Source organism: Pituophis catenifer, unplaced genomic scaffold, assembly GCF_029215685.1.
Source record: "Pituophis catenifer annectens isolate HBS135680 unplaced genomic scaffold, rPitCat1.0.hap2 SCAF_1, whole genome shotgun sequence".
NCBI lineage: Eukaryota > Metazoa > Chordata > Lepidosauria > Squamata > Colubridae > Pituophis > Pituophis catenifer.
The window spans coordinates 331,987,310-332,004,643 of record NW_027256881.1 but is presented as its reverse complement, the minus strand read 5'-3'; the positions used below and the strand labels follow the sequence as shown (position 1 = coordinate 332,004,643).

General features: G+C 42.7%; 1 protein-coding gene across 1 annotated transcript in view; it reads left to right on the top strand.

The window, feature by feature from the left end:
- PDE4C (phosphodiesterase 4C) overlaps nt 1–17,334 on the top strand; it is a 51,013-nt gene that overhangs the window by 12,571 nt on the left and 21,108 nt on the right. The window contains exons 2-7 of the mRNA XM_070931753.1: nt 5,179–5,370; nt 6,266–6,302; nt 8,480–8,553; nt 11,062–11,114; nt 13,643–13,755; nt 16,916–17,009. Coding sequence (XP_070787854.1) covers nt 5,179–5,370; nt 6,266–6,302; nt 8,480–8,553; nt 11,062–11,114; nt 13,643–13,755; nt 16,916–17,009 — 563 coding nt within the window. The remainder of the gene's footprint in view (nt 1–5,178; nt 5,371–6,265; nt 6,303–8,479; nt 8,554–11,061; nt 11,115–13,642; nt 13,756–16,915; nt 17,010–17,334) is intronic.

The window sequence follows — 17,334 nt, the reverse complement described above, 5'->3', positions numbered from 1 at the left end:
GGTTTGCTGTGCGCGCGCATGCACGGTGCACACCAAATGCATGCATTGCGCACATGCGCACCGCAGATGCTACCACACAGTGCTGAAAAAGAAGGTTTAAGAAGCCTTTTCTAAAGTAAGTAGAACAGTGAGGGGTGGGGGAACAGCTGTGCCGTGCGATTTAGATTCGCTAGAAAGCTTTTATTACTACCAGTTCGGACGAACCGGTCCGAACCGGTAGCATTTCACCCCTGCTGGAAGGGACTTTGGAGGTCTTCTAGTCCAACCCTTTGCCCAAGGTGGAGTCCTCATACCATCTCAGACAAATGGTTGTCCAATCTTTTCTTGAAAGCCTCCAGCGACTGAGTACCCCAATATCCAGAGGCAAATTGTTCCATTGCTTAATAGTTCTTACTATTAAGGAAATTCCTCATTTCCATATCAGATCTCCCTCCATCCTTCTTCAACTCCTCCAATTTTTAAGTAATGAGCATGCTCCTTGTGGTCTCTCATCAGCCCCAATTTTTAGAACCCTACTCCCTCTGGAATTCCAGATCCATTCTTTTTAAATCTCTCTAGGAAGCTGCTTTGCAATATTTGCTTCATTTCAGATGATTCAGTGATTCCTCATGGAAAGACCAGTCTCTGCTTCAACAATCTCCGAATCTGATATATTGATAGACCAAGAGGTCTTCCAACTTAACATTAGCATAGAGGAAAACTCTGTCCCTTAACATTAACTTAGCTTACCTATCAAACCCAAAAATTAAAACTAAAAAATAACTTCTGTGCATGCAAATCCCAACATCCCCCAATTTAAAAGATGTAGAGAAAGAAGTGAGGGGGGGAAAAGAAGGGAAAAAAAGTTGTTTATGACCCAAGCATAAACACAATGTCCTTTAAAAACTAAGCTTAATTTTTAGTACATCTCTCCATGCATTTCATACCACCGTGTTATGGCAAAGTAAGCCTATACAAGTAATCCTCAACTTACAACAGTTCGTTTAGCGACTGTTCAAAGTTACAACAGCTCTGAAAAATGTGACGTGTGACCATTTTTCATAGTTACAACTGATGATCCCCATGATCATGTGATCAAAATTCAGATGCATGGCAACTGGTTCATACTTATGACCTTTGCGGTCGTCCCGGAGTCATGTGATCCACTTTTGCGACCTTAGGTTGCTAACTTATCAACTGCAGTGACTCACTTATGTGGCACGAAAAGTCGTAAAATGGGGCAAAACTCACTTAACAAATGGATCACTTAATAGAAATTTTGGGCTCAATTGTGATCGTAAGTCAAGGACTAACTTGTAGGGTGAATTACTGGTCTCAAACATACTATCCTAGAAGCCCTCTGCATCAGTGATGGGTTTCAAAAATTTTTACTACCGGTTCTGTGGGTGTGGCTTGGTGGGCGTGGCTTGGTAGGCATGGCAGGGAAAGGATACTGCAAAATCCCCATTTCCTCCTGATCAGCTGGGACTTGGGAGGCAGAGAATAGATGGGGGTGGGGCCAATCGGAATTTTTACTACCGGTTCTCCGAAGTACTCAAAATTTCTGCTATGATTCTCCAGAACTGGTCAGAACCTGCTGAAACCCACCTCTGCTCTGCATCTGTACACCCTAGCTCTGTCCCTTGCTTTGGTGATAGTGCTATCATTACCTTCAGTATCTTCCATAGCAGCTCCTCACTTTTCATTCTCCCCCTAATGTAGGAGTGTGTGAGAGAAAGATGACTCTTGCAACCTTTCTTGCTTTAATGGCAAATAAAAAGGAAAACTAAATAAAATAAAGTCAATAGCACCACATACTGGTCTTCTAGTGTTATGGCTAGAAGAATCAATCTTTTTTTTTTTCTGTCTCTCCTTCAGAAAACAGACCAATCTCACAAGAGAGAAATAAAATAAAATTTTATTAAAAAGAAAAGCAAATGTAAAAAATCCCCTTTTAGCTTTATATGTATGCAAAAATATTTGTTAACAAACGAGATAAAAATATAGAGCTGTTCAAATCTCAGCAACTGTAAAGAATAAGCCCTCTAAAAGAAAACTGAGAAGGAAAATATAAGGCTTTAGGCAGAACATAAAATCGATCTGCTCCTAATTTAGAAGTAGCTCCACTATAAAGCAATTGCAAATTGCATAAAACCCACAAATTACTGGTTTTACACAAAGAACATCAATACAAGAGACAAAACATTAGACTTTAATACTGTTAAACAGGGTAACAAAAATTAAACTTAATGCACAATTCCAACTAGACTTGTTATCTATTTCTTAGGATCGTCTAATGATGCTTGAGGCTAGAGTCCACTGCCTGGACCTTATCCAGATTTTTGTGGGTTTTCCTTTTAACAGTTGCTTAGGAAGATGCTACTTTTCTTCTTTTCCTAGCCTACTTACCCAGCTTCTATTGTTTCAAAAGATAATAGTTTTCCTCTATGGCAGAAAGGAGATCTCCTTGCATATCTAACCTCCAGCCTTGTCTCATTCTGGATGACCCTGCTAGACAGGGGAATGGCTATTTCCTTCTAGTTAACAGGTTATTGTTCTTATGAAAGCGAGGTGGTATTGCAACAGCTGTGATTATGATTTGTTGACTACTAACTCAAATAGGTAACTTCACTGAAAAAGTTCAACTGTCATCTATAGTTTACAAGCCACAATAGTTTAGTCCATACAACCATATACACGGTGGAGCAATGGTTAGAGTGCAGTACTGCAGGCTACTTCTTCTGCCTGCCAGCTGCCTGCAATTTGGCAGTTCAAATCTCACCAGGCTCAAGGTTGACTCAGCCTTCCATCCTTCTGAGGTGGGTCAAATGAGGACCCAGATTGTTGGGGACATGAGGCTGACTCTGTAAATCGCTTAGAGTGGGCTGTAAAGCACCTTAAAGCAGTATATAAGTCTAAGTGCTATCGCTATTGAAAGCAAGCAAGACGCATTATGGGTTAGCTGTGAATCTGATTGGTAGGTTAAGATGGTGGAGTGGATGAGCAAAGAAGTTTTAAAACTTGGCAAAGCAGCAGTTGATTTAGTACTTGGGTTGCCTTTGGCCAAAGATTCATAAGCATTATAATCCTGCTGACCCCTAAAATGACTTTGTGCAATACTTCACACAAATAAAACCAAGTACAGGTAGTCCTTGAGTTATGACCATAATGGAGCCTGCCTATGACAATCATAAATCATGACGATTGGAAAATGGGTCTTCATGTGACCAGATCAGTTTTTACAATCTTTTTGCAGTGGTCATTAAGTGAGTGTGGTAGTTGTAAACACATCAGGACTAGATTCAGCAGTCCATCTGCATTTAAAAGATACAGGCCACTCTTTTGAAGTCCATATTTTGGATAGAGAAGAAGCTGATTTGGAAGAGGAGTGAAAGAGGCCATCTATGTCAAAATTCAACGGAGGGATATTCCTCCCTCTCTCAACAGAGGGGGAGGGATAAGACATTTTCTATCTCCAGTCTACAACACAGGTCTTTCAACAGTTCCAAGAAGGCTCCACACCCATTTGCACCACTCAGGTGACCCTGATGGCACAGATAAGCCTCCAGGTGGCCTTAAGAACATGCTAAAAGAAGGCAAATGTCCAGCTGTCTGCAAGGAGTATAAATCCTTCCATTCCCCTCTATCCAGTTAGAGCTGAAGAAGCTTCTTGCATGAGAAGCAAAACATCTTCAAAGAAAAACCAGAAAGTCCAGTTGCCTCTTGAAAAAAGCACCTTTGGGACAACCATGACCTGGATGACTGAGAATCTCCATAGACACTGGTAGTCATAAAGTAAATGCAACCATTGTAAAGCAAATGCAGTGATCATTAAGTGAACCAACAGTTTGCTATGGGGATTTTTTGTTGAAAATTGGAAGTAACTGCTGGTTTTCAGCAAAAACATCATAAGGGATGGTCATATGACCATGGGACACGACAAATTACCAAAAATGTTGCCGAGTGCCTGACGTACAGTCATGTGATCAGGGGGTGGACGACAACAGAACTGGATTGCAAGTACCTCCTGGGAGGTCCATCAGAACTTCAAATGGTTGCTAAGGTCATAAATCAAGGACTACCTGTAATAGGTTTTAGTGGTTTATTGCTGTGGATTTGAGGGGCTTCCTCAGGAACTACTGTATGTATTTCAGTTTTGTTTGTGTTTTACTGTTTCTCTCTTGCTTTTTGTTGCATAGAGTCAAACATCAAGTGGTGGTTATACAAATTGAATGGATGAATTGAAACCGCTCTATAGTGGACTTGGTTTTCTCCATGAAATTTTAAGGCACCAAATCCTCTCAAAATCATATAGGTACCAAATATTTGCTAAAGTGGTACACTAAGAACCATCATCACATGGTCATCCTGTCAATGACTATAGGTAAAGCTCATCAGCCTCTATTCTCCTTCCAGGAATTAAAATATAGCAAATTCTTAAACTTTCTTACTGTTCAGCAGTGGGATGCATTCATATGTATGTGCGTTTGCAGTTATGGAAGCTTTATTTATTTATTAAATTTATATGCAGCCCCCCCCTTACTATTGAGGTGTCATTTACTATTGAGCAGCTAGTACTCCTTTTTCAAATTAGTCCTGTGAAATTTTATAGGTAGTCCTCAATTTACAATTGTAATTGAGGCCCAGGTTATGGTCATAAATGCCCGTCGTTAATTAGGTTCCCACACATGACTGCACCTGATTTTAAAACTTTTTTCGAGGCAGTCATTAAGCGAATGCAGTGGATGTACAGTGAACACCACAGTTACTATGCAAAGTCTGTGACTGTTAAGTGAATCCATGATCTGCGATCCATAGTTTTTGACGGAAACTGGAATAAATATCAGTTTCTGACAAAAAGAATTAAGGCCACGTGACTATGAGATGTTGCAAACAGCCATAAATGCAGGCTATTTGGGTTTAAATGCCCAAAATGTGATTCGATGATCTTGGGGAAGTGGGGGGTGGCCTTTGGAACTTCAAATCCAAAGGAGGTCTGTTGTTACTTTGTATAGTTACTAAGCAAGCAGTTATTAAATTGAGGACTACCTGTAATTTCATTGGAGGCTTAGTGTATATTATGAGCCATGATTGCCATCTTCTTTAAAAATAAAATGTTCTTTTCAACAGGAAAAGACTGAGCAAAGCAACTGGAGCAATCGTTTTACATTTTGGCATTCTCTTTTTGTCTTTCTACAGCTTTGATGTCGAGAATGGCTTCTCTCCAGGACGAAGTCCCCTTGGTTCCCAGGCCAATCTGGGCCTGGGACTTGTTTTACAAGGCACAACACCCCACAGCCAACGTCGGGAGTCCTTCCTGTACCGATCGGACAGCGACTATGACCTCTCCCCGAAAGCCATGTCCCGCAATTCCTCTATCAGCAGTGACATGTAAGCACAGAGGACACGGGTAACCCCAATACATTTTTCTGTCTTTTGCCAGCAGAAATTGAGGCTCATCAAATCACACAAAGCCCATTTCTTTCTTTTCCATCCTTGACATCCACTGTTACATGGAATTTCTTGATGCTCCTCTTCTGCTGGAAAATCAGAGCCACACTAAGTGTGTCTCCCAGGGACAACACCGTATCTTGGGATGTTTGCAGTCTAGCTGCTCTAAGTCTAGTAATCAGTCTGGCTGGGATTAAAGAAGGATCGCAGAAGAATTCTGTTCTGGTATTTGCAATTAGAATAATTCTCTTCAGCTTCCCGTTCTTTTACATTTGAGAACAATCCCTTGTCAAGTTCAGTGAATTTCATGCAAGGCAGTGGGACAGAGTCTTATGAAATGGGTACAGGGTGGGTTCTGATCCAGGTTTCCGATTTCACCTGGGATATGTTGAAAGGTCTGCCATAGTGTGGAAAGGAAGTTCCAAGGCCATCTATATATTCCAGGGCAATTCCTCTAGGTTAGCTGAGGACAGGGATGTAATCTGGATAGGGCGCTCAGTATGGCACTTCAGGCTGTGTTCAGAAATTGAACCCACTCTTTGGACTTTATAGCAGTGGTGAAATCCAAATTTTTTTACTACCAGTTCTGTGGGCGTGGCTTGGTGGGCGTGGCAGGGGAAGGATGCTGCAAAATCTCCATTCCCTCCCCACTCCTGGGGGAACGATATTGCAAAATCTCCATTCCCTTCCCACTCTGGAGCCAGCCAGAGGTGGTATTTTCTAGTTCTCCGAACTGCTCAAAAATTCCGCTACCGGTTCTCCAGAACCTGTTAGAACCTGCTGGATTTCACCCCTGCTTTATAGCCATTAACATCCTTCTCTTCTCCCCTTGCAGGCATGGAGAAGACTTGATTGTTACTCCTTTTGCACAGGTAGGTATTCTCTTTAGGACTGAAAATGGTCCTCCCTTGTCAATCTTGGCACGCTGTGCCCCTGTGCCCAGTTAAGAACATGTTCAGAAGCATAATGAGATAATGTTCCCTATGTGGCTTTCTCCAACCTCATATGTTAAGGGCCTAAGGCCATGGCCAAGTCACTATTGTTGTGAATTGTAGCCTCATTTCTCTGGAAAGGATTGCGGGGAGGGTGGGGCTGTTGTCCCTCATAGGGCAATCCTTCCTCACTTTTGATTATTTTTTTGAACTCTTTCTAAGTCATTTAACTTGTTGGCCACAATCACATAACATACCTAGATATTTTGGGAATTAATGCTGCATAATTGTTTTTTATCTGTTTCTTAATCTTCCTTATTCCCCCCCACCCCCCAAGTTTATATGTGCAAAAATAATGAATTTCTCTGCTTCCACCATGCTATGCATAGCTTTTCAGGCTTCCACACTGCATCCCATACATATCATTTTTATCAATCTTCTTGCTGCCCTTAGTATACATACCTCACATACAGGTAGTCCTTTGTTTAACGACTGTTCAAAGTTACAGCAGCATTGAAAAAAGTGACTTACGACCAGCTCTCAAACTTATGACCCTCACAGCAGTGGTGAAATCTAAAATTTGTTACTACCGGTTCTGTGGGCATGGCTTGGTGGGGGGTAATGTGACTGGGTGGGCGTGGCCTTTTTTTTTTTTTACTTTTAAAAGCATTTTTTCTACAAGCTCTTGTACCTTTTCTACAACCAGTGAAGACGTTGTAAAAAAAAGGCTCTGACGATCCCAGATGAATTGCCTGATCGGCAGAGGCTTTTTTTCTTTTAAATGCCTCTGACGATCAGGCAACTCAGCTGAGATCGTCAGAGCCTTTTGAATGCTTTTAAAAGTAAAAAAAAAAGCCTCTGATGATTGTGCGGTTCAGCTGGGCATGGGGGGGGGGGGCAGGGATTTTTGCTACCGGTTCTCCGAACCACCCGGCTCCATTGCTACCAGATCGGGCAAGCCGGTCCGAACTGGGAGCATTTCACCCCTGCCTCACAGCATTCCCCACAATCATGTGATCAAAAGTCAGGCATTTGGCAACTGGCATGTATTTACAACAGTTGCAGTCTCCTGAGGTGACGTGTTTGCCATTTGTGATCATCCCAACTGGCTTCCAATAAGCAAAGTCAATGGGGAAAGCTGTATTCACTTAATGACGTATGATTCACTTAAAAACTGCAGTGATTTAATAGCTGGCAAAAAAAAAAAAGGTGGTAAAATCAAGCACGATTCACTTAACAGCCTGTTTGCTTAAGCAGTGGAAATTCTGGCCCTAATTTGTAATTTAAAGACTACCTTTATATGGTTTGGCATTCCCATATCCTTCCTTTGGGATATCTCACTGTTTTGTAACAGTGTTCTCCAGGAGAAAAACATTTTGTCTCTTAAAAGAAGGGAAGTACATGGAAAAGTGAATTCACCACCTGGAGTCAGCAAGCAATTTTTCCCTCTTGGGATACAGAGTTTTGGTACTATCTGGGAAGGAAGGTTAAAAATAGCCTCACCCTCTCCTTAATCAGATAGCAAAAGAAAACTTCAATTTCTGGCAGCTGCAAGACCACTGAGAGGCAGAGCTGGGAGTCGGGGAGGAAAAGAGACTGACTAAAGACTGCAAACCCACATCTGCAAACCTCACAGTATTCTCTAAAGTAGGGGTCTCCAACTTTGGCAACTTTAAGCCTGGAGAACTTCAACTCCCAGAATTCCCTAGCCAGCTCGCTGGGGAATTCTGGGAGTTGAAGTCTGCCAGGTTTAAAGTTGCCAAGTTTGGAGATCCCTGCTCTAAAGGAGAAAGGGAGTTTCAGGGAAAAGTTGTATGAAGGGAGGCCCTCCTAAGTGATAACATCCTTTCAGGCTTGGATTGTATAACCTGGTCAGTTAAAGACAAAGAGCATAAAATATGCTAAACTTGGTTAATTTTAACCATGGCTAACTTTGTGGCCTAGTTAATCTTTTATTTCATTTATGGTTCATTGTAGGAGGCAAATCCAATAAGTGGGTTGATTCAATTACTGAAAAATATGGATTTTTTTGCAAATCCAGCTAGCGAGTATTCATGTGAGACCAAGAGCCGCTACACGGTTGATTCTGAGGGATGCTTTTCTTCTCCCACTCACAGGTCTTGGCCAGCCTGCGGACAGTTCGTAACAACTTTGCTGTCTTGACCCACCTCCGGGAACATGTCTGCAACAAGTGAGTGACAGGTTCAGGTGGGGAAGGAAGGAAGGAAGGAATTGTGTGGGGACTGGGCAATTAAAGGGGTGGTTGACGAAACTGTGCCCCACTTTGGCATTCAATCAACCTGCAGAAACCCTTTTTTATGATCCTGTAGTTCTTTCTGCATGATGGTTTGATAAAGCAAAACTGCAGACAGAAGGCACTGTCTCTGGGGTCTCATCCTTTTGTCCTCCCTATTGTGTACAAAGACACCTCAAGTAGCATTTGCAAGGACCATGTTCTTATGACACCCTGTCTGCTGCAGAAATAGAAGCTGTTACACTGAATGTTCTCCATTCTCCCGATATAACCTGATGTTGCATAGCATTTGTCTGTCTTGAGGATGTTATTATGATTGTGCGATCCAGAACTTGGGTCTGCTGAACTTCTATTGCCTGCTTAAGACTGTTGCAGCCACACAGAGACACACCCATTGTGTCACTAGGCCCTGCTCTCTGGGGCCATTTTGGCTTCAATTGTAAGAGATTTGGGCACTTGGCTTCCATGGAGGCATCGAGCCATGGTGGCGGTGGTTAGAAGGCAGTACTTCAGGCTACTTCTGGTAGCTGCTGGCTGCCAGCAGTTAGGCAGTTTAAGTCTCACCAGCTCAAGGTTGACTCAGCCTTCCATCCTTCCAAAGTCGGTAAAATGAAGACCCAGATTGTTGGGGACAATATGGTGACTCTGTAAACCACTTAGAGAGGGCTGTAAAGCACTGTGAAGCGGTATATAAATCTAAGTGCTATTGCTACCCACTTAACCCTCAACTGCTTCGTTTTATGAATATGGGTCTGCCAGTTTTCTGGATGGCTGGTAATTCTGGTTTTTGGCAGACCTGTCAACAACTAATAGATTTGTATGTACAAAAGAGCAATCCGTATAAACAAGGGAAGAGACATCTCATTGATCATACACCCAATTAAACATTGGGTGTATAAACATTAAACAGTTTTTTTGCTAGTCCTAACAAGTACAGGATTTGCATGGTCATTCTTCTCTTAGTGTTATCTTTTTCTGGAGGGAGGTACCCCAATTTTGACTACTGTAATGCATTTTTGTGTGTCCTGTGGGGGTTACCAGTTGCAAGCTCCATCTTTAATAGATTCCTGGGCTGTGAAAAAATGAAAGAGCGAGTTCCCTTGTTTCCCACAGGAATACTGATTTTCCAGAAGACTCTTCCCATGTTTAAAAAAAAAAAAAAAGGAGCCCCACCAACAGTTGCTGGGATGTTGGAGGGGAGCAGGATGATGCAGAAGAGAGTTCCCCTGATGTAGCTGTGGGCTTTTCCCCAGTGACAGGCTGTGTTGTTTTCCTTCCCTCCCCCTCACCAGAAAAAAATATGACTCTTGACATGAATATATCCGTCTCCAGAAGGCTGATATTCCCATGTCAAGAAAACAATCAAAGAAAAAAATATATCCAGTCAGAGGGGCACATAAGAGTAGCAGTGTGATAGGAAAAGTGAGCTCTTTCCTGCTCCTTTCTATGACCACCAATTTGTCAATGGAATTGCTGATCTCCAAAGACCAACTATCGATGTTAGCTTAGGCCACTTGAAAAGTGACTAAACCTTCCATTCCAGGCACAAACCGGAGTTCCTCAACTTTGTGCCATCAGGCCACATCTAATGGGCGAGTGATTCATGATTGATTTTCCCATTGGTAGGAGACACATGATGGGAGAGGAAAGGGAGACTGGGAATTAAATCTGTACCGGAGCATCCCTCCCCAGCCGGGTTTCTGAGGCACAGTGAAGCTTACCTGTTGGCCCACTTTTCTTCTGATTCAAGACCGGGAGGAATGCTGATTTAATACAGCTATGAAGCCACATCCTCAGTGTCACAGGGTGCTGGGTTGTACAGCTCTAAACAGGAGAAATACAACAAGAAACAGAGACAACAATGGGAAGAACATTTCTAGGGTGAGAGCAGCTGTGTTCCCAGCGGAGGTCAAAATGGGCAAGATGGCAGATGCAAGGTCACAATGCAATAAGGCCAAAATGCCTACAGGAAGGGGTCAAAAAAGTGAAGTGGGTCACTACAACCATGAGATTGAAGGGGCAAAGGGAGGGAGACATGACAAGCTGTCGTTGCCTGCATCTTGCCTGTTTTGACCAGAGGGAAGGAGAACCTCACTGTGTACAAGTTACCTTTGTCCCAGATTTCTAAAAGAAAGAGAAGTAGGGAAGACATTTCACATTACTGCTCCCATCTAAAATTGTACTCCTTTGAAGTACAACCTCTTGGCATATTGGCAGAGCTAATTTTCAAGTAAATTTGCTTAGGAATGCAGCCTTCTTTAAATTAGAGTTTATGGTTCAATTATAATTTGCATGCCGGTAACCATACTCTACTCTTACGTTGGTGTGGGGGGGAATGTGCTCTTGAGTAAATAGCTTGTTTGGGGATATTTCCCTTCTCTCCATCACCAGCCACAGAGAGCCGCAGGGCTTCAGAGAAGCTTAACTTTATGCTATATTTTGCAGGCGAACATCTGGTCCAGTCAATCCCGTCTCTACCTCTAAGGTCAATCTATCAGGTAAACCCTCTCAGCTGTCTCTGGGATCTTTTCCTTTTCCTTTTTTTTTTTAACTCTCATTCAAGTAAAATGGCCTCACCTTGTGAAGTGGCCCATATTACAAACTGGAAAGCTTCATAAGCTTGTAAAAGGAAATCAGCTGATTTGGATCCAAGGTCTGCATCATTCAGCATCTGGCTTTCAAGAGAGGCCAATCAGATGCTTCCACAAAGTCTGCAAGAGAGATGCATAGGCAGATGCCCTTCTGTGGTTGTTCCCAGTAACTGACATTCAGAGCTAGACTGCCTCTGACTGTGGAAGTCTCAGCCTTCGTTCATGGCTTAACAGCTATTAATAGATCTTCCCTTCTGAATTTGTCAAAATCTCCTGTCAACCATCACTAAGGTTGATGGGCAAAGAGTTCCACAAGCTAAGCTCTGTGCCCAAAAAAGCTTTTTTTTAAAAAAAAAAAAAAAGGTAACTTGTTAAATTGGAGGTGCTGCAGACTTTATTTTTTTGTGAGGTGCAAGGAAAAAAATAACCCTTTCTCTATGTTCCTACAAGATTTTACTTCTCTTATACCACGCTTTAGTTGCTTCCTGACCACCCCACCCCACCCCACCCCGTGCTTTACCCTTTCCCATGTCTGAATATTGGGAAAGGATGATTTGCCCTTTTCCAAGTGAATTTGTGCCACAGAAGTTCGAACTAAACATTCGGGGGGCTCCTCCTAGCTCATGTGTGTGCAGTGTCAGCAGGCAATTGTATTGAAGCCGTGGAAAGGGGGAAAAAGGGTTTCTTCAGCCTAAAGAGAAAAGCGGGGGGGGGGATTGATTGGTGTTACCAGCTCCTTTTCATGCATTGTACATGAGAGTAGTATTGAGGCCCGCTGCAGGTGATTCTTACGGGGGCCTCTCAGGGCCAGCCTTGCCCCCCCCCGGCTACTTGCCCTCCCACCCCTACCCGTCACACCCCCCTCAGCCTCTGCAGTCTGTGTTTGCTCTGGGCTGCCCTCTCCCTGCCCCTCCTTCTCTGGCTCTGTTTCATGCCACCTCTGCGGCGGGTGGAACGTCTCCAATTGACGTCAGTTGTTCCATTATTCAAAACGCTCTCTTTCAGCTGGTCTCTGCGGCCCCACAAGAGACAGGCCCTTCTGATGGGCAGCCCTTCCTTTCCAGCCTCGGGGCAACCTGAACCACCTCTCTCTCTCTCTCTCTCCTGCATTCTGCTAAACCTTTGGTCGACCCCTGACATCGGGCAAATGGGTTCCAGAAGCATATATCAACCTCGGCGGGCTTGTCTGACAGAAGGCAGGGGATGCCATAGAGGCACATGCTGCAGTAAATGGCGGGGGGGGGGGGGAGTTGATGGCTCCCAGTGAGATAAGTTAATGTGAGGGGGAGGCAACTTATATACCAATGCTATGGCCAAGCACTCTTTAGCAGGATTCCTAGGCTGTGGCATTCAAAAGTCCTAGAATGGCAAGGAGGAAAGCCTCTATTACTTCCTTATCCCTTTCTTGTCTTTGCTTCCTTATCTTGCCTCTTTGGACAAGGTAAGCAATGTCAGGACAGTCTAAAGCCAGGATTTTGCCCTAAAATTCAATGTTTGGTTGATCATGATATACTGAATAAGTATAGCTCCTTGGTTCACACATAATGCTAAGCCACTATGAATGAGCTTGTACATTAAACCAAAAACAAACTAAATGTAGCCTTCTATCAGGCATGAGCCCAGGAAAGGTTGAAATGTAGATTATAAGGTCCTTGAGAGCAAAGACCTATCTTATTTCTCTAGCACTGTGTTTCTCAACCTCAGCAAGTTTAAGATGTATGGACTTCATCTCCCACAATTCCCCAGCCAAAGTTGCTGAGGTTCAGAAACATTGCTCCAGCCATTTAAAATATATGCAAACTACTTTTCCAGCAGGCATTCAATGTCCAAACTGCTGCTTCAAGTTATTATAGAATAAAATTACAGAATAAAAGAGCTAATGTTAACAAAAGAAAATCCCAAAAGCAAATTCAAATATTAGGATTGCAACCCTTAAGGAAAATGGTCCAAAATACGAGTGTTTATTTATGTTGCAGTAACTCTGTTATAAATCATTAATCCTTTTTTCTGGCAATCCCATGTGGTTCAGCATCTTGTTCCCTGAAGAGGCTAATATAATATTCTGAATCAAATGATTCTGCTCTGTTTACTGTGGATTTGCTTTCCAGCTGATTCCAAATATTACAACTGGGATCTTCAATAACTCTAAAATATTATCCCATTTTATTTAACCTTACTTTACTTGCCTCCATGATGCTTAGACCCCACCTTGATAGTTCTGAGAGATGCCACATGTGAACTGCAAAAAATAAGAGCTGGACCATTTTTTTCAAACTAGAACCAGTTTTCAGAATGTACCACTGTGGTTTCCACCTAGGGCTACTCAGGTTATTGCCGGTTTTGAACCTAATTTTCAGTGTGTGTGGAGACTCCTTAAGGTGGCACAGACATGCCTTCTAGATGGCATTTTCAATGATGCTCTTTGCATTTCATAGAGGATGCCTACCAAAAGTTGGCTATCGAGACCTTGGAAGAGTTAGACTGGTGCCTGGATCAGCTGGAGACTTTGCAAACACGTCATTCAGTCAGTGAGATGGCTTCCAACAAGGTAAGACATTCAACCCAGGTTGGGATTCAACTCCAAAGACAGGAAGTTCCCCTCTACTCTCTCTTTCTTGACCACTGTCAACTGTTGTGTTATGGCCATGGAGTTGTTTCTTTTTTAAAAAATGGCATAAGGTTTTGTGAGAAAAGGGGAAGCCAAGGAAATGACACAGGCTTTTTGCTTGAAGCAGATTCAAATTTGGGGAACAGCTGAAAGTTGAGAAATGGGGTTGCTGCTTAGAACATTCCACAATCCACCTTTGCAAAAAAAAGTCTGCAACCCCTGTTTGTCCAGTGCAACTCTTCCCAAGATATATCCCTGTGCTGTTGCAACTAGAAAGTCAGGGAAAGGCTGCTCTGGGCCACTGGCCATCAACCGGTGCGTTTCCTCACAGTTCACTTTATTCTTTCCTCTGAAGAGAAGCATTAGTGAACTTCCTGAAGGGCAGCCTCGATTGACCAGTCGTACAAATAAACAAACCATGATATCAGTCAGAAGAGATCGGAAGTGACTGCTTTAAATAACTTTTATGTATTTAAGCAGAAAAAAATATCAGAGAAGGCAGTTGGGGGGGTGGGGAGTAAAAGTATGGCTCAACATTCAAAATGCTAAAATGGTTGGCAACTTTTATTGCCTTTCATTCAAGACAATAAAATAAGTTCTTTCAATTTTTTAATACACTCCCAGTTTCTGGTCCATTGATTCCAACAGAATCGAAAATAATAATGGGGGGGGAGATACACTGTGCTGGAAGCCAATGAAAAATGAGTGCCTCACTATGCGGGGGACACTCCAAGCCATGAGAGTGGGGTAATAACACACATTTGCAAGGTTTATATAACATGCAATGACTATCTGATGGCTTAATACAATGACCTGGAGCATACACCAAACAATGCCAAGCTACCCAATTCAGTTTTAGCTTAAGATGTTCAGACTATCTGTGGGTCAGAAAGTGTCCTTCCCTTGCAACTTTTAGAACCTGAAAAAGATCAGCCTTCCCTCATATCACTGTGAGCCCTTTTTACAAGAGAGAGAGAGGGGGGGGGGGAAAGAAAGAGGGAGAAAGAGAGGGGGGAGAGAGAGAGAGAGAGAGAGAGAGAAAGAAAGAAAGAGGGGGAGAGAGAGAGAGAACCTTCTCCAGCCTTTGTTCACCCTAGGAAGAACACTCTCTCCATTTGTCAATGGTTTTCTTGACGAAGGTGAAATGGGGGAGGGGATTTTCTCCCAGTATTCCTCTTCCCCGGTCTCTCCGAAAGCCTTGGCTGTTGCTAAACAGAGTTTTTGGAAACAACTTCCATGCTCTGTTGTGCCTGGGCACCATCGGGGTTAAAGCAAGTCGCCTTCCTCAGAGGCTCTGCCAGCCAATGGAAGAGCTGAGCTGGCTCCAGCCTCTGTGCCTCTGGCTTCTGATTGGATGGCAGCAGAAAGGAGAGGTACCTGATGCTGGAGCAGCCTTGGTACATCCATGGAAGAACCTTTCTTCGGCAGTGATGCAGGGGGGACTTCGTCCCCCTCCTCAGCTTCTGTCCTAACTCTCAACGTTGCAGACAAGTCCTAGGCTCCTTGTTGCAGAGCTTGGGATGGTAGTTCGGACCCCTTGGTAGGAGCATCCGTGGTCTGACTAGGGTGCCTCAGAGAGAAGGGTGGGCTCGCACACAAGCTGGCACTTTTGGCGTTGCGATGCCTGACGCCAGCACTTCGTTGTTCGCATTCTGGGACAGCAGCATCAAGGTAAGTGGGGACTCCCTGACACAATGTAACTCCCGGCAAATCTCTCCAGCAAAGGGTGCAGGAAAGGGCTTTTGCTGCTGCAAAGATTTAGTCACAGACACAAAACATCAAAGACACACACATACGTACGCACACCCCTAAATGCATGCTGTTCTGCAGCAGTCGGGATGCCTTTTCCTCTCTAATTGTTCAGGTATCCTCTCCTTATCTCAGGAGCTGACGGGAGGTTTCTGCTTTTGATACACCAGCAATGCTTTTATTTTTTAACCTTGTTGAAAATACTCTCGAAGGAACTCTGCGAAACTGGCTGAATAATGCTGTCAGACAGATGAAACAGTACCAAGGGAGGGGTCTGTCCCCCTCCCCACATAATATGTTACTTGATGAAGAGACATTTATAAAAGAAGCGTATTTCAAAGTGAACAAAAAAATGCAATCAAGGCGTTCATGTGTGTTTTGAGTTATACAGAACTCTTCTTCCCACAAGCTGAATTTTTAAACAATTCTACGAAAGGACCAGGTGCCTTAATTCACATTGTAGAATATAACTCCACATTGTCTCACATAAGTATAATTCTTTTTCATTAAGGTGAATCCTATAATAGGATGGAAGGCTTGTTTCAGTATGAATAAGACCTAGCACATCTGATTTGGAATTAGGTCATGTTTGAGAAAAGCAGTAAAATATACAACATGAATGTATCTTTGCATTTATCACCTAATTCTTTATGGAGTTTCTTGGGTATTCTCCTCTTTTCCAGAGATAAAAATGAATTTTTACACTAGTTTTGAAGCAAGATTCCTGAGCTCACCTTTGATGTTTGAAAATTTTCAAATTTTCACTTTTAAAAATGTAAAATTGAAGATTTATCTAAGATTTGTGCAATCAGAATTCTCCAAGTCATTGTTTTTTAAATTTTCTTTGATGTTTCTTCTTCTCCTTGGCCGGATATGCTACCAGTAATGCGCATAATTTAAAAGCTTACAAAATAACGAGAAGATAGATAATACGTTTGTAGCTCATCAAAAGACTTTGATGTGGTTTAGCTTTTCCTCTGCACATTTCAACATTTGCTTTCTTTTGACTCATTTTCATGTCTCAGGTTCTATGTTAACTCGATACCTAATATTTAAATGTTTAGAAATCGAAGTGGATGGACATCTTTGCTTGCAATTAGGCAATCCTTTCTCAGATTCTGAATATAACCAAAAGCCAACTGAGAAAATTCAGAAATTAAGTAGAGACATTTTTCTGCTGTTGAAGTGCCTTATTGGAAATATCTTTCCTTGCCACTGATCTCTTTCTTTAACAATGGCCTCCTGTTCAGTGGTGTCTTTAAGGCCAGGCACATAGGATTCAGATGCTCCTGATCCAAATGCTGTGATGGCTCCTTACAGGTTGCTGATTTCCTCTCCTCTCTGTCTCTAGTTTAGAAGAATGCTCAATCGGGAACTGACACACCTCTCGGAAACAAGCCGTTCTGGAAACCAGGTATCCGAGTACATCTCCAACACATTCTTGGGTGAGTCATCAGCTTTATGGTCTTCAAATGCAATTCTTGAGAAAATTGTTAAATTGATATGGAAGAGTGGGCCAGTCACTTCTCTAAGGGGAGGCAGACGTAAACTGTTAAAGAAATGTTATTCTAAATTAGCCTACAATACATACTGCTCTTTCTGATCCTGGCAGATAAGCAATAGGCCTTAAAGGACTTTAGAAATACAAGTAAAAATTATTTTGCAGTATTTTCGGATTCTAGGTTTCTTGAACAACTAGCATCTTTCTTGTGCGGTTACCACTATTCTCTTTTAAAACACCATAAAGAGAAATCTACAGCTGTGCTGTAG